Source organism: Ascaphus truei, chromosome 7, assembly GCF_040206685.1.
Source record: "Ascaphus truei isolate aAscTru1 chromosome 7, aAscTru1.hap1, whole genome shotgun sequence".
NCBI lineage: Eukaryota > Metazoa > Chordata > Amphibia > Anura > Ascaphidae > Ascaphus > Ascaphus truei.
Window position 1 is genome coordinate 84,099,104 of NC_134489.1, and position 18,347 is coordinate 84,117,450.

General features: G+C 43.3%; 1 protein-coding gene across 1 annotated transcript in view; it reads left to right on the top strand.

Moving 5' to 3' along the window:
* Nucleotides 1-18,347, top strand: part of PLA2R1 (phospholipase A2 receptor 1) — an 87,028-nt gene that overhangs the window by 53,112 nt on the left and 15,569 nt on the right. The window contains exons 20-25 of the mRNA XM_075609269.1: nucleotides 1,193-1,347; nucleotides 2,715-2,832; nucleotides 4,955-5,085; nucleotides 7,193-7,343; nucleotides 11,651-11,877; nucleotides 15,373-15,541. Of these exons, the coding sequence (XP_075465384.1) occupies nucleotides 1,193-1,347; nucleotides 2,715-2,832; nucleotides 4,955-5,085; nucleotides 7,193-7,343; nucleotides 11,651-11,877; nucleotides 15,373-15,541 (951 nt within the window). The remainder of the gene's footprint in view (nucleotides 1-1,192; nucleotides 1,348-2,714; nucleotides 2,833-4,954; nucleotides 5,086-7,192; nucleotides 7,344-11,650; nucleotides 11,878-15,372; nucleotides 15,542-18,347) is intronic.

The window sequence follows — 18,347 nt, forward strand, 5'->3', positions numbered from 1 at the left end:
TCCCGGGCGCCACCATCTTGGGCACTCGGCGCCGCGAGGCAGCCTGCCTGGCCACTGGCTGTTCCCCCGCCGGGGAGGGGGGGGCATGTATATGTGTGGGGGGGGGAGAGGGGGGGTCTCGCACGGCCGCTGACACTGGGTGGGGGGGGGGGGCGCTGAAGGGCTAATAATAGTGTGTGTGTGTGTCCCGCTGACTGTAGCGGCGCCGGGGGAGGGGGGGGGTCGGTGTGAAAGCGCGGGAGACACGGGGAGAGGAGGAGGTGCGCGCGGGTGCTGCTAACACTGTGAGCCCCGTGTGTGTGTGTGTGTGTGTGTGTGTGTGTGTGTGTGTGTGTGTGTGTGTGTGTCCGTGTGTGTGTCCATGTGTGTGTGTGTCCCTGTGTGTGTGTCCCTGTGTGTGTGTGTGTCCGTGTGTGTGTGTGTGTGTGTGTGTGTGTGTGTGTGTGTGTGTGTGTCCCTGTGTGTGTGTGTGTCCCTGTGTGTCCTTTGGCCCGTCACTCCGCCTCAGGCCAATGAGAGGTGTGCGGGGGCGGGCCAAGGGACCAATGAGATTTCCCCTAGGGACACCGGACATCCAGGCAGGCAGCAGGCATGCATGCATGCAGGCAGGCAGGCAAACATACAGTGCTTTCACTAATATAGTATAAGATGCAACATTATTGCTACATGTTGTAGCTCCCCCAGACACTCCTGTGAGTTGCCATAGCAGCCCCAGCCTTTCTCCCAAATGGGCTAGTCTGCTCTCTCCCCCTTTGCTCTGCCCACAGATGGTCTGTCCCCAGACTATCTTACTACCCAGCATACATTGGCACTTCCTTTCCACCACACCGCTGGACGAGTGAGTACCTTGCTGTAACCCCTGTAATGTTACTGCAGGATTATCTTTTCACCTCCCTTTACTACTGAGCACACACAGAGATATTTAGACCTACACCTCTACACAAGAGACTGTTTTTCCCTGCTTTCTCCAAAATAAAGTAAGAAAAGAAACAGACCTTGTCGTGCTTGGAAAAGAGGGCCGAGTTGACACTATCTGAGCTAAGTCATCTTACACGTGACCCTCTGGCTTCCAGAATAATTTGTACATCTATAATGTTGTTATGCAAGTTTTATATGAGTGTAGAGTGTAGTTAAATAAATGTATATGTAGACTGCATTGTTAGGAATAGGAAATGATGTGTGTGTGTTTCAGGACTGTGGGGTTATGGTGATTGTTCCGCTTCTCATCCTGCGATCTGCAAAACAACTAGAATAGGCAAACTAGAAAAGTCACAAACCGATCACCATACAGAAGATGAGGATAAACATGGAGATTGTCCTGTTGGCTGGCTGTACTTTGGATACAAGGTTACTATTGTGTTGAAATGTCTTAAATATGCATCAGTTGTATAAAAGCCCCCCGCTCCCTCCCCCCCCCCCTCGTCCCCCCCATCCCTCCCCACCTTATCCCCCCCTTTCCCCCCCTCCCCCCCCTCCCCCAACAGGCAGCAAATTCCAACATTCCTTATGTATTATGTCATTTCCTTACACTCAAAACTTGTTCAAGGCAAAGTACTGTTTATAAGAAATGCAGGGGGGGTTTCAGTTTTGCTTTGCACCTTCTTTATCACTATCACTGCTTTCTCTCTCATACACTCTTCCTTTACCCATTGATCTCGTTCCTTCTCGCGCTCTCTTCCCTCTATTCGGTTTCTGTCCCTATCTTTTTCTCCTCCGTCCCTTCTTCTGCCTTTATTCTGTCTGCTCCACTTTCTATAACTTGGTTTTCTCTTTACTCCCAACTCCTCTTTCTTTGTATCATTTCTTTCCACTCTCCTCCTCCTTCGCTCCACTTTTTGTCTGCTTCTCTAACTAGCATTAAAGCAGCAGAATGTTTTCTATTTTTATTTTTTAATGGGTGGGAAGCAGAGGTCTCCGGGGCTGAACCGTATTCATTTCAGCTCCGGGGACCCCCTGCTTCCAGGGATACTCTGTTAGGTGGTGCCGGTAGCAGCTCCGCAGGTTTAAAGCTCCCGGTCACGTGGGCCAATCGGAAGCAGCAAGAGATGATGTCACTGCTTCCTATTGGCCCACGTGACGAGGGGGCTTTAAATCCGCCATTTTGAGCCCCCACACAGTCCAGCCGGGAGCTGCTACTGGCACCCCCTATGGAGGTAAGTATCTTGGGAAGCAGAGTGTGCCCAGTGCTGAAATTAACACAATTAACACAATTCAGCTCCGGAGGCCCCCTGCTTCAAATCTGTAATGCAAAAAAGGAAAGCATGATTGCTGCTTTAAAATCAGTGACTGAATTGTTAGGAAATTAGGGCCTCTTACCTACTCATACCAGCATCTCCTAATACCAGCGACGTTGTGGCGCCAAACAATGTTGCTACGTCGTATGACGCTGCAAGATCACGTAGTGGTAATGTGACGCCGCTACGTCACATTGTCATGGCAATGTACCGTTGCAATGTCGCAGAGATGAGACAATGCCGGAGAGGAGAAGCCAGATCGTAGGTAAGAGGTAGTTAAAGAGGCCCCGCGCTATCCCTCTGCAATCAGTTTATCTGTTGTGGGGAAGAGCGTGAGGCCTCTGTAAGCGCGGGGCTTGGTGCAATAGCACTGACAGCCTTTCAGCTTGCCCAGCAGTAGATACACGCTTTCACATTACTGCAGCTCCTATAGATATTACAGAACTGAACCTTGATAATAGCTTCTTATCTTATGAATAGTGCTTTTTGGTGCATGAAAGGGAAGATGGGGAAACAATGGAAGACTGGTTTTCTGCACAACGATACTGCAATCAACATAGCGCATCTCTTGTCTACATTGAAAATGAATTAGAAGAAGGTATTTAAGGACCGCATAATATAATTTAACCTTTAGAGTGCCCTTATGGCGTAGCCATTACTTCATGGGTCCTTGCTTGTTTTCTAGAGTGGAGTGACCAGCCTGATGGAAACGGAAGTGAAGCTCACTCCACTTCCGTGTCCAGCAACTGGGCACCTGTCAGATCATGTGATCATTCCAGGAGCGATCACATGAAGCCCCTGGCATTATAAAGGTTAATATTTGCCACAAAATAGTACGCTGTAGAGAAACTTGGAGGGGGATTTATCAAAGTTTCCCTGCTGCAGAACCAGAGCAAAACTGGTGGAAAAACACTGCTGGATTTATCCAACAAGATTGATAAATGATCCATTTGTTTTTAAGGAGCGTTGCATGTATCCTCTGTATCTTTAGCAGAAAACACCAGAGGAGATAGATTTATTAAAAGCGCAAGTATCTGGAGAAACAAAATGTCCCAAAACTTAAAATAGAGCAGTTTAAGTTAAGCAAACCCCCAGCCCCTACAGATTGAAACCTAAATAGTACATCGAAACCTGAAAGTTTCTTTTAAAAGGAACAATTGTTTCCTCAAAAAGTTGCTAAGCACGGAAGAGAACCAACTTCCTACTTTTAGGTGGTACATGAATTATATTTTGGGGTAATAAGACTACCCATTCAGATTGCTCCATTTAGAAAAGACCCTGCTATTATATTGTATTTCAAATGTCTTATGAATAGCAATAATCAGAACAAAAATGCAACAATATAATATAGATCTAACACAGAAACAACATAGGACCATGTCAGCCAAAACAAATTAAGAAAAACCTAGCTCTTTCCCTCCAACCAATAATAAAATACTATAAATAATAGGTTTTAAATTCTCCCCATAGGGTAAAAAACATCAGTCCCTACCTCAAAGCCCCGCTGCTAGGACACCTTTCACAAGGACACAACGGGGTCATATAAACATCATATCAAAAACTCAAGGCAAGCCCACCTTCTTATTTTTAAATATCTGTATGTATTGGGTTTTTTCCTTCCTATTAAAAATGACTCGTTTATATTTCATTATACAGACGCAGCGGCCGTTATTCGAACACTTCACGCGGTGTATACCTCCGGAATACCCATGTCATGGCGCAGGATTTCTTCCAACCGTACCGCCTTAAGACGCGAGTGCAGGCGAGTGCAGAAAATGGCATTTTAGTGTTCTGGCTTTTAAACACCTGAAATTGACACAGTAGCACAGTACTGTACACATTACAATTCATTCATTTCATTGCATTTAATTGCACACAATCCATGAAATTCAAACAAAGCAACCACGATAAACACGTGTGCCTGGGGCGATTGGCCGCGTTAATGCCGCGTGGAATACAGCAGCGCACACGAAAACGGCTCCGTGATTTGTTCGAATAACGGCCGCTGCATCTGTATCAATGTAAGAAAATAGATGCAACCCTGATGTAAGTAAGAAAAACTCAAAGGATCTGACTGTAGCTAGCAAATAATCAGATGGCAGGTGGAAGCCAATTATCACTGACTATCTGAACTGGCCATTATCATTGCAGGTCTAATCAATACATCCCCAAATGACCGGCCTGTTTAACTGTAGGAAATCCAAATTGTAAAGGAAGCAACGATTAAGCTTGATTTTATTGTACATGAAATCTGTGTAACGGTTTTGCTTGTTCCTTTAACCATTTCACTGCCAGGAATGTCTGAAAAACATTGGTTTGCAATGCATTGCAATCTTCTTTGGTAGTGGATGGGTTTAAGGAGACCAGTTCTAGAGGTCCAGGAACTTGTAATGCCCGTTGTTCTGCTAGTGTTTTTGTGCTAGGTGAGTTCAAAAACAAATGCCTGATTTTCTCGACTTTTGGCAAAAAGTTCACCCCCTAACTCCAACCAATACTGCCCAGTTTTAGATCCCATTACAGATCAAAAGTCCTAAGCTTCTGAAAACGGGGATTAAAACAGAAGCAGCTGTGATACCTATATCTATCATCACACAGCTGTGGAAAATACTCATTTATATATATTTTTTAAATAATAGATGTTTTGAAATGTTTTGGATTTCCATTACAGCAATATTAGATACATTCCCCCTCGCCTTCACTAACGACCGTGTATGTTGCAGCTTTCCTTATTATGCAGTTGTTTGGGCACAAGTACGGCTTTTGGATCGGTTTTCAGAGCGATGATTATGAAAAGTGGATAACTGGAAGCTCAGTAACTTACTCCAACTGGTCTCCAAATAGAATAATCCAGGTAATTATGTGGGAGGCCTCATTTACTGTCAATATACATGCAAAGCCTCTGTATAGTTTTGATGTATTTACAGAACACATGTAGGTATGTATCATCTTACATGGAAAAATGCATATATTAAAGCAGCTATACCCTATTCTTTTCTTTTTACCGCACATTTGTTCTACATGATGGAAACTGGGGGGGGTCATTCAGAGCTGGACCGCGTTATTTTTTTGCTCCGCGGACCCTCACGTTTCCCAGGATAATTACCAATGGAGGTACTGGGTTTCAATCTCCCTGTAGATGAAACAAAATGACTGCCAAATTTCCAGCATATAGCAGCCGATGATGTTGCAGCTTCCTATTGGACGACCTTTTAAATCACCTTTAAAAACCAGGCCATAATACTGGTAACTTTACCAGTAAGTATCTCTGGGTTTCCGGAGCTGAAAATAGTGTGGCAGAGGCCCATTCTACACCCCCCTCCTCCCCCCCTCCCTCCCTCCCTCAAAATTTCAATCCTGTATATTAAAGGAGAGGTTGGTCAGGGGATATTGCTGCTTTAAAGTTTACAGGGGAGCTCAATGCCAATACAGTAGTGGGATTCGTATAATAGATGTGAAGAGAAACTGTGGGATATTGATCAAAACCCTGAGCAGCTTAAATTCTAAGTAGCAGGAAACTAACAGTCAATAGGATTAGATGTAAATAATTATAGCATCCATGTACAAAATGATAGCATTGCTGTAAAAGATTAGTTCAAACCTCTTCAACTCGGCTTCAGACGTTAGCTGTACAGTCGGAATTGTTGTTTTATTCAATGTTAACAACAGGTAACAAGTCAGATTTGGGTTACTCTGAACACAAGAGAAAACTCGACCTGGCTGCGGTTATAGTACCGGTGACAGCGATGTGACGTCGCAGCAAAACAAATGCATTACCGCCGTCGCGTGCGCTTATAGTAAGCGCGATGGAGCAATGGATTGGTCGCGCTCGCTGGAAGTCATCTCTATTTGATTTTCCAGCGACCGTCACGTCGCCAGCACTAGAAGTGTAGCCTAAGGATGCAAAGAAAAGGGGAGTTTAGTATGGCGCTCTCAAGCGGCAAATGATGCTTGTTGGATGCAATATTAGGAGCCAAACGTATTTATATACTTTCTATATTTGAGATCTGCCTACATCACTCATACATCATTCGTACACCAGCCCACCTCTCCTTCTGTCTTCAGCCATTGCTTTTGTCTCTGTATCAGCTTTAGATTCTGGGGAGGGCAGTAGAGGAAAGTTTGTCAGCTCTTGTTGTATTATCACCTTTTCGTGCAGCTTGTCTGCTTGCGCCCGGCACATCGTGTTTGCGCTGCAAAGAAATTGTCTCTTGTGGTAAACGCATCTTGTTGTCTGTAGCCAACGGATCATTCTGTGTCTGCTTAACTCTTTCACTTCTGGAAGGTAACCTTTTCAGTATATACCTTGGTTATTGTCCAGTATCATTATCCAGAATATTTATACCACAATTATATGAACTATAGGTTAAATATGAACGTATTTATTGATTTGGGATATTAACAGTGATCGTGATATTCCCCAGTATCACTGACATGAGTCAAAAATAATTCAATAAAATACATACAGATCCCATTAATCTCTAAGTTTGCATAAACATGTAATAAAATAGTATACCAGTAGAAGTAAAGCATTTTTATTCGTCCCTTTTTCTTTTCCCTCTTTCAAGTTACATGAAGAGAAACAGAGATACTGTTGTGTACAATTCAATATCTACTTTTTTTCATTCTAAATACAATTATTTATTTATAAATAACAACCTTTATGCATATGCTTTCTGATAATCAGATTTATTTGGTAGAATTGTAATAAATGACAGTGAAATATAGTTTAAAAACAGTGTTACTTGCTATTTTAGGACAGCATATTTTGGGGTATACAATACAATGTAACCATTGAGCTCTATGACTGTGTGACTGTGGGATATTTAAATGACTTCTATAATTTTCTATGTATAATGATTCTGTGTATTTGCTTATACTGTACTTGATTGACAAAACATTAAGTTTAAATTAAAAAATGGTGACTAGATTGTTTGAAATATTTAACTCTATTTTTGTAGGATCCGAGAAATGTTACCAATACAGCTTCCGAAGACCAAGAGGTGGAGTGCTCCGTAATATCAAATAATCACAATGTTTACTTCACTGGGATATGGTACCTTGACAATTGTCATAAAAAAGGCTATGGATTTATTTGCGAAAGACCACAAGGTAATATACGATGACTTCCTTACTTCCTTTCCTAAAGGGTTATATTTTATACACCGCCATGCATGCAAGGTGTATTTGCACGGACGCTGCCATATATTACATATACCATTGTAGCAAGGCCGTCTTCATGGTTACAGAGGCCCCGCGCTCTTCCCCACAACAATTAAACGGATTACCGGGGCAGAGTGTGGGGGCCACTGTAAGTGTCTCACAATGTGACATCATGTGACACCGTGTCCTAGGAGGAGATGACACTTTGGAGAAGGTAAGATGGCCCACCAAAACCCCACAGGACCGAGCCCTGCAAAACCCCTAGCCGGCCCTGTATTGTAGCACTACGTTTTAGATTTGGATGGTATTCTGCAACTTGGAAAAATATACTGGCATTCACGATAACATAAGTTATCAACTGTGTAAGATCTTCTCCGCTATAGATTTGATGTAGATTGCGATACCGTTTTAGCAGACCAATATGAAATGACAGTGTACAAAACTTTTATAATCTCATAGGTTTCTTCTTCAGGTGTACTGTGTCAGCCCAGTTAGGAAGAAATATCCTACCGTGATGGGTAGGGGTGGAGGTAAGCTCTGTAGGGAGTCTTCAAGTGGAGTAGTGACAAGAATAACATACATTTGCAGTATGGTAAGTGTCAGAGAGGGATGAAAACCAGCTGTATGAAGCGTTATGATCACACGATACCTAAAATGTGGCGCAGGAAATGGGTTACATGACACCATAATGTGTCATAAATCTAGGACTTGATTTAATCCGTTGTTTTTAGAGTCCAGAATATGAATATTTATTCATTCACATGTTCTTCTTGTGTATTTTTTAGAATTAATACTTTTTAAATCTGGCAGTGGGTGTCCTGCTTGGGAAAAGTACTGTACCAATGCAGTATCTATCTTTTTTAGCCAGAGCCTCACTAACCTCAGAAACTGCTCTGATATCAGCACAAGGATTCAAGATGTGCTAAAAAGTCTTTTAAATTTAGGCTTCAATGGCTAAGGCTACGGCCCCAGTCCTCCCTGCTGCACGCACGCCTGGCGCATGGTGGTACGTGCAGAGACTAGATCGGCGGTCTGTAGGGGAACGTGGAGGGGTGGGGCCATGATGGGGGGCACGGCCATGACAGGGCATATCTGCCCTGCCATTGGCGTGTGCCGCCTATGTGCTAGTGTACGCGTCACAGCACTTTGCACTCCCAAACACACACAGTCACAGGGGCCTGCCCCATAGAGGGCTGTGCTGTGGTGTGTGGCGCGCACGCTTAGCGCGCACCGTTGTGACTACCAGGGACTCAGCCTAACTCTGAAACAGCACAAAAGAAGAAATACTGAATTTGCAACACAAACTGCTTTGGTTAAGGGCGTGTATGACAGATTGGCCTTCAAGGTAGGGTCAGTGAGAAGTCCAGACACTACTTACTTTCAAATAAAGAGTCCTTTATTTTGCCAGACTGGGAAATACAGGGTATAATAATATATAATCTTTTGTTTATAATACACAGCTGAAGCAAGTGCAAAGGAGCAAACGCAAACAGCATAGATATGCAACAACATAGAATGTTCTTATCTTTGGTGCTGGGTGTGAGTCCCAATTATTCCCAGGCAATCTCTTTGGGAACTGAAGTCTTGTGAAGCACTGTGACCCTGCTCCCGTGCAGGTCGCAGAACTCTTGGTTCTGGTGCTGGGCATGAGTCCCTGCTGTTCCCAGGCAATCTTTCTGGGAATAGAAGCCCTGCTTCCTAGCACGCTTCTGAAGCAGACTTGGTTCTGGTGCTGGGTGTGAGTCCCAGCTGTTCCCAGGTATTCCTTCTGGGAACTGAAGTCCTGCTTCCCAGCAGGCTTCTGAACTGGCTTCCTTGTATGCTGGAGAACAGTGGGAGAGAGAGAGGCTGCTGTGTCTTATAGACCTTTAGTTCAAATCAAGAGTTGAGTGGAGTGAGTTGAACCCTAGCGCAGGGGTCTACAACCTTTCAAGGAAGAAGAGCCATTTTATAAAAAAATTCTTTGTCCAAAATATTCCGAGAGCCGCAACACATGCATGAATATTACACCCCCACAAACACATACCGTGCACACACTAATAGGTATATACTGTATAAGAATTAACATACAACAAACTTACTTTAATCAGAAGTAGAGAGAGGACAAAATATGTGGGGGAATAAACTGCATCTCACAATAAGTCCCTTTATTTAGGTTTTTTTACTGTTTTTCTGTGCAAAACAGTTTGTCATTTACAAATACACCATACATACATAGACTAACCCCCCCTCCCCCCAAAATACACACACACTACCCCCCCCCAAAATACACCCACACAAACACTACCCCCCCTACACCCCCCCCAAGATGCCCGTTTGACCAATGTTGGTGCATTAATAAGTCTGGCAATAATAATTAAAATCAGTGTTCTTTTTTAAGAATATATTATATAGGAGCCAGCGAGAGAATATTTTTACCTTTTTGGGGAACATGCACCTGTCTTGCTTACTTGCAAAAAATTTGTTTCTGCCACTAATACTATAGGAAAGTTCCCAATACCTAACTTTTAATGAGGTGTCATGTTTTTCTTCAATCTAAGAACCTTCAACATACAGTACCAGCTGATTCTATTAATGAATGTGGGATAGTTATAAAATCACTACAAGCATTATGAAAAGATCCGGTTTTACACAGCCTAACCTTCAGGAAGTTATAACCAGATCAGCATAAAGTACATACAGGACCATTAAACATGAGCTTGAGCTGCCATTTTACTTTATTTCTAGGTAATTTGCACAACGTAGTATTTCGTCTGAAGCACTTTAGCTGATTTCAGTTTACTGAGCATTTTATGTGTTCTGTATCGGCGGTGCCACAGAACGGCGGGTGAGTTATTATTAGTGCCACTTTCTTACCTACATTCTCAGCCTCACTGTCCTGCTAGTGGCTGCGGGGGCCTGGCCGGCGATAGTCGGGCCTCTTGTCGCCGCTGGGCATCTCTCCAGCTGCTGGCCTGCTTCTTACACTGTCCTACGTCGGGCCTCTCTCTGACGTCGTTGCACGCCTGAAGTTGCGGCGAGCACTTCCAAAGCATGCCGGCATCAGAGAGGCTGGCCGTGGGACAGTGCAGGAGTCAGGCCAGCAGCTGGGGAGATGCCCGGCGGCGACAAGAAGCCCGACCAGCGCGGCCGGGCCACCCCCCATCCTCCTCCCTCCCCCCACAGCCATGGGCAGGACAGTGAGGGAGTGAGGCAGCAGCTGGGGAGCGGCAACCTGTGGACGGAGGAGAGCCGCATGTAAGTGCGGAAAGAGCCGCATGCAGCTCGGGAGCCACAGGTTGTCGACCCCTGACCTAACAGACCTCAAATCTAGGCTGTGATCTCCTATGCCTGAAACAGTGAGGGAGTTAACCTCTTCCCTCCCTCACAGGCTGGTTAATGTTTTTTGTCTATTTTGCTGACGTTTTCTCATTACATAATGTTCCTCTCTGCATAAGCCTCCTAGTGCCTAGGTCTTTCCTTACACGTAATAATAGGCAACCACAAGTTTCACAATAAATAGTCGTTTTGATGTTATTTTTCAAAATATGGATGAATGTTTGTAACACGTCCAACTGCTGCTTTAAAAAAAAATACTTCTAATTCTATTTCAGCAGCTGTGTTACATTCAAGAAGGCATTAGGTATCTTCTAGCTTTCAAAAAGATGGAACGCTTCTACCATCAAAAAGATGGTAACGCTTTAGATCCGGGGGGTGGGACAACTCCAGTCCTCAAGGTCCACCAACTGCAGTCCTCAAGGTCCACCAACTCCAGGCCTCAAGGTCCACCAACTCCAGGCCTCAAGGTCCACCAACTCCAGGCCTCAAGGTCCACCAACTCCAGGCCTCAAGGTCCACCAACTCCAGGCCTCAAGGTCCACCAACTCCAGTCTTCAAGGGACACCAACAGGTCAGGTTTTCAGGATATCTTTGCTTCAGCAAAGGTGGCTCAATCAGTGCCTCAGTGAAAAACTGAGGGATATCCTGAAACCCAACCTATTGGTTGCCCTTGAGGACTGAAGTCGCCCACCCCTGCTTTAGATGCATTCTATAAAACGAAATGAAGATGACTTAAAACTAACAAAGTATATTATGTGTCTGTGTACTTATCTGTAACTGACCATTCTTTACATGTTTCTTTTTATTACAAAATTGTTTTGATACCTAGATCTCATTGAGTTACAATAGACATTGTGAAATATGGAGCTGCGATAATATTTTTCATTGAATAGTCTTTTTCGGAGGTCAGTAAGCCCTTTCTTCTAACTATTTGATAGGTACTTCCAATGGATCTAGCATGTACCCGGTAACAGACATCTTGGAGTATGGAGATAAAACATACAGAATAATCTCAGAGAATATGACCTGGTACGATGCTCAAAGAAATTGCAAGAAATATGGGGCTAATTTGGTTAGCATTACTGACGAGTATCACCAAGCCTTCCTAACAGTGATTATTAACCGGCTGGGCTATTCGCTCTGGATTGGACTTACCAGACTAAATGTAAGTTTTTCTATATGTGCATTTACATATTTTGTAAAAATATTTTGGGATATGTATTTATTTTAATAACGCAAACATATACATGGGGGCAACTTTGGGTCACCATTGACACCAAGTTTCATCAGGTCTATGTTTGCATCTATGTCAAGGTACTTTACTCCAATTTTATCCCTTTTGCTTTAGTTAGAGATTTGGGGAGTGTGGATAGGAAGACATATTAGGACATATTATAATGGGATATAACAGATTCTGCGTCACTTGGGAATTATATATAACCTTTTCTTAGCATGGGAAGTATACATCACTACGATTTATATCTGATGTTTTTCATTCCACTTTTGCATTGCCAATGTTTCTCACTTTCAATGCTTCTGTGTAATCAATACTCTCTTTGGGACCAATATTCTATTAAAACGGGTGTAACAGGGACTTATCTCTGTTAAAGCAACTTGCCTCTAATCCAGCAGTGTGCTGGTTAACTGCTGGTGTGCAATCAACCAACTCCACCTGCCTAATCACTGGTCTGTCAAAAAAAAAGTCTGCTCTGAGACACAGGAAGAGGATTCCTGAGTCTCACAATTGGGGGCTGAACCAAGGAAGGACAGATGTCTTGAGCTGCAAAGAGACTGCAGGCTGACAGCAAGACAAGGGGGACTATACCGGGACAGACATTGCCTTAGCATACAAGGGTGTTGACCCAGGAGAGCAGAGAAGCCTTCCCCCTACAGCTACAAGAAACAGATAAGACTTTCTTATGGGACTGTTTTATATCTGTATAAATGTATATATATTTGGGGCTGGTAATTAGCATAGCTAACCACCCAGTTAGAGAGGGCTGGACTACATGTGTAGATATTCTCCAAAGTGGAGTAGGATTTATTTTGCTTAATTTGAAGAATTTTGCTGTGTTAAAGGGACAGGTGTCTCCATTGCGTACCTCTGAACATCTCTCTTACATGGGGTCATAGCATGGCATTACCACAGGACATTAAATTCCCTGAATTAACATGGTATTCTTAAAGCTAATTATGTGCTAAAACAACATTTGTACTACAACCTATTTGCACCACATTATTGTAGCATAATATTATCTTTCAATAAAGTGACATAATTTCAGTCTTGGCATTACGTTTATCCAGACCCCAAAATAGGGCTGATACAGGAAATAATGCTGGCAAATAACACTGTTATTGAAGTATACTTAACTGTCGTATTACTGCCATCCATACCATACAAAAGCCCTATTTTAGTGTCTGGCTGTGAGTAACGATAAGTTGAGGTGAGGAAAAAGTGTTACCAAGTAGCGCCTGTACTATATACTATATACTGTGTGATAACAAAATATAACAAATACACCTTGTAACAAATACAACCATATGAATCCAAAAAAATGTCCTGTTTAGTGTTAATCCCAATTAGTCCAATGCTGGTAAATGGATCCAGATGGAATTCAGCACATGGAATGCAGCACATGGAATGCAGCACATGAAAAAAGAAAAATAAGGCAAATATAGTGTAATACTGCAAATAAATAGCAAGATACTCTATTGTAGAAGGAATAGTAAGTTCCTTAGAGGTAGGAAATAGTTGAGATAGTAAGAGCAAAAAAGATACATTTAATAATCAATAAACATTAAAAAAATCGGCTTCATGTCTCACGCTGGCAAAAATTGAAATCCTACTTACTAGACACCTGTAGGTATTACGCATTAAATACTGTGAAATCACAGGAAACTGCTTTTCATCCAAATGACCGCCTCTGGAGTCCTAACGGCATGTCCTCCAGACCCGCTGGGTGCGTTGATCCTCTTGTGTTCGACAAGACGTTTACTTGGCTTTCCCCTTCTACTCGTCTCGGAGCTCCAGCTGTCCTGGACGCTTGCTTGCTCTCGCGAGAGCCGATGGTACTACACAAGCCGGTTCCGGGTATGCTGCGATTGATCCCGATTCTCTCTCTATGAGGAATGTGTGCACATCGATGCTACTCCATTCGCGCATGCGTGAGAATATGGCAAACTCCACCCCACGCGTTTCACGGATCACTCCGCTTCATCAGGGGTATGGTGTATAGGAGTTAGATCCACAGCCCCTAGACCGCGTTATAACCGGGATCGTGTAAAAATTTCACCGGCAGTCATTTTTATTTTTTAAACCTCCATTTTGCCACGGGAGGACCTTACCGGTATCTAGATTTCTCTCCTCGCTTCATAGGAGCCCACGTGCTCTCCTCTCTGTCGTTTATTTTAACGACCTTGGGGGGGAGGGGCCACTACCCTCCCAAAAGCAGCTGAGACCATATGTGTGCTTATTAACTGTGTGCAGCTGGTCTCAGCTTTTGGGAGGGTAGTGGCCCGTCCCCCCCCCCCCCAAGGTTTAAGCTTGCCCCTCCCCACTTTCCAAGTTGGCAGGTCAGTTTCATTTTGCCAGGTTACGACAGATCCAATGTGATCATTCTTCCTGTAATTATACAGGTTAATAAAACTTTTAACCCAGGGAGTATTAGGACCTGCTACGGTCATGCCTTGAAAGTGGCATCAGGCTTAAGACGCTTTGACCAAAGGGTTAGACTAAATGACCATTTTTTTCAAGAGAATATATAGGTATTGCACTGTGTATTTTTGTCACATTGGAAGTAGCTTTGGGCATCTTTGCCTGTTTTTTGTTGTATACATTTAGCCACACCCACTAGCATTCCTTTTGACACACACACACATATATATATATATATATATATATATATATATATATATATATATATATATATATATATATATATATATATATATATATATATATATATATAATGTGGTAATGGTAGGGGTTTCTCAGAGCTTATTGGGTATCTGTGTGTTTATTAACAGAATGACAGTGGTATAGCTAGGTGTCTAAATACCAAAGTCAAATGAGCGCAGTGTGTAATGCAAGGCACTGCTGCTCAGTTACTCTGTGAAGACAGCGGTCCTGGTAACTATTTTGCTGTATATAGAATATACTAGATATAGTGCAGACAGAAAAAATGGTATACAGGTAAATGAAATGAGGTTAACATAGTATGATTGGTAACTGGTTTGTAGTAAAAATGTCCAATAACAGCAGTCTGTGAAGCAGCTAGTATAGATAGTTGCTGCAGAGTTCAAACACATAATAGCTGCAACGGATACTACACTACAAACACCCATCCGGCGTGGTGTATTCATGAACACCACAGAACGTGAACTGCCGGATGGGAGACTAACCAGATGCCTAATGTATAAGGGCGGCAGTTCCCCGTTTTGAAAGAACCAAGGGAGACTGTCGGGATTGTGCCTGCACGCTGACACGCTGGCAAGTGACGTCACAGAGTAGCGCCCACCACCGACGATCGTTTCGCGTCACTCTGACGCTTTCTCTCCCTCTCCCTTTCCCTCCATAATGTTTACTAACAGTACATACTATGCATATTTTCCCATATCTGCTTTTTTACTAAAATCAAACATTCTCTATTGATCTGAACAGGACGGGCATCATTTTGAGTGGATTGATGGTAATAAATGCTTGTTTTCGAAGTTTGAAGTGGATGGGTCTTGGCCAATTGGGAATTGTGCATACATGGACATCTTTGGATACTGGGAAGTCAGAGAGTGTGATACACAGTTGCAGGGAGCAGCGTGTCTTATATCCAATGGTATGTAAATCTGCTATTGTTTATTATTTTGTCTTTGCTGTTGATTCTATGTTACAGTACAGTATTGATCATTCTAGTAATATTATTACAAGTCTCATTTGCATGGACTGAAGGAGTAGCTCAGTAGGGATGTCTTTCAAGGGGAATGTCTTTCAAATCCCAGTAGCAAGAAAATAACCAGGATTGGCGCTCAAGATGAGATAGTGCCACAAAGAAATAATCCAAATTAAAACAGTGAAACAGTGACACCCTCTGGTAACCAGGGCTCACTATAAGAAACTAAACCTAAAAAGTGCAATAAACATATATAATAAAACTAAAATGAATAAACAAAGGATACCCACTCAACCTAGACAAGATGGGAAAGTCTTCGTTTCCCCTGGGACGTAGTGGGTAGAGGTGACAAGGGAGCGGGGCACCATGCACATGTAAAAGAGGAGAGATCACAAAAATAGTACAATACTGTAAAGCACAAAAATTATATTCCTATGAAATTCTGCAAAGGTTATACTCACAAGCAGACAGTGAGTAAAGGCATTTCACACATAAAGTGTACCCGAACAGTAGTCCCACGTAGAGGGGCGTCTGAGGACCAGGATGGAATGGATAGGGTGCACGCCCCTTCCTCTCCAGGAATCGCGATTAGGTTTGGAATGGAGGCGCTCCACCACAGGTGCTCCTCTGAAAGGTGAGTTGGCAAGTTGGCAAAAATTCCGGGCATACTGAATGAATAATGCCCGGAATTCTGACCAATCAGAGAGCAGGGATTTCAGTAATGCCCGGAATTTTACTGCTTTAGCCTATAATTACAGATAACAGTACATGTACATTCCGTATTGTTGGCTTACATGTCGCATAACTTTCAGCACGCGCATACAGAAAGGGGTCCAGAAGCTTGAGAGATACAGTTTCCTCGCTTCACTTACTTTGTTTGCATTCCCATAGTCCGTGTTTTTGCTTCCTAATGCTGACGCTCTTGGAGTACACAGTAACGCTTGGATGCAGCATGAAGGTAACCCTTTTACTGCTGGAATTAGGCATGAAATACAAAGTTATTTTTCAATAACTTACAAACATAGACTTGAACGGCAAATATGGCCCACCAAGTCTGTCCATGTTCCTATCTACTGTAAAACCTTACACCAGGGGTGGCCAACTCAGTCCGCAAGGGCCACCATCAGGTCAGCTTTTCAGGATATCCCTGCTTCAGCACAATTGGCTCAATCAATGGCTGTCATTATGACTTGGCTACCTATGCTGAAGCAGGGATATCCTGAAAACCTGACCTGTTGGTGGCCCTTGAGGACTGGCGTTGGCCACCCCTGCCTTAGACTTTATATGCTCCTTAGCTTTCTTTTGTATTAAGGGTTGCCATATTGTCTATCCCAGACATGTTTTAATTCGCTTAGTGCACTAGCCCCTACCAGTTCTGTTAGCCATGCCACGAATCCCCCACCCTTTCCGTGAAAGTGCTTCCTCACACTCCCCTCAGGAAATAAAGAAAATAACATGAAGTTGTAAAAATAATTCTGTCCAGATATGGTAGGCTGTCTCCTATGGACAAAGTTTTGTGTGCGGTGTGCGTGTAAGGCAGCCGTGTCCATGGGAAGTGGCATATTCCCACTGGCAGCCAGTAAGCTATTTCCTTATACACGGCTCATGATTTTAGGAAATGTGGAGACTCCACACTAAAATCAAGGCCGTAACATTCACAGGACTCAACAGGTAGCCTATGATTTGTGACAGGAGCGGAACTACCATTGGTGCAGCAGGTTCAAGGCACAGGGGACCGGCAACATTAAGGGACCCAGTGCACGTTGCTGAGGATTATCTAGAACAATTTTTCAGAATCAGTGCTGCCTTGGGGGGTGGGGGGGTGCTCACAAATATTCTTGAACCATGCTCCCTGTAAGAGATGTGTGCAGAGGTACATATAATGGAGACCGATTTGGGTGAAATTATATCTTGGCTTTATTGAGCCGGTTCCTTTATCCAGGAAAAACATACAAAAACAACAAAATAACAAACCCCTAACCCTTTGTAAGGGCTAACTTACTTTCCCAGACCCTATCTGCAGGACTGGAGGGATATTCCCATTAACAGCCTATCACCCCAAAGTCTCAGGAAGTACCTTAAGCAGGTGTCCCTCCATGTCAGTCTCTGGCAGGTTCCTGTGTCCTCTGTGTCCAGGAAATATAGGTGTCTGTGTGCAGGCTTCGGTGCTCCCCTTCTTTCAGCCCAAAATGTGAGCTAAGGAATCTCTCTCCTGTTGCTAACAGGAGGCTTTTCTTACAGACTTAATTGGCCAGGTGTAGTCTGGTTAATCGCCTGCTGCATTTAACCAGATCCCTGCTGGATATTAGAGATAGTTTCTTCAACAGCGATAAGTCCCTGTTACAGTCCCCCTTTCACTAGTTATGCCTCTGATTTGTAACAATGGAATAGCACTGACCATCTCTCCCTACTTACAGTGGAAAACCCCTCAAAACTCACAGAAAAATCTCATTCTTCTGCCTTCTCCCTGAAAAAAATGTCCTCAACCCAATGAAAGTTAAAGAAAGATGCAGAAATGTCCTGCATATTCTGCCTCTCCCAATCCTTTTCCCTTGGCCAGTATGAGTGGAAGATTCAGAGGCTGAAGTTGCATTGGTATTCCTTACTAATACTTTGCTTTTTTTTAAACAGTACAAACCTGTCCAGGTAACACATAAAGGGCATATTTGTGCGGCTGCAGGAAGGCGAAAAGCCTGAATTTTATTTCGTAACAACCTCTCCCATACTTCTAGTGTCTTTAAATCACATCACC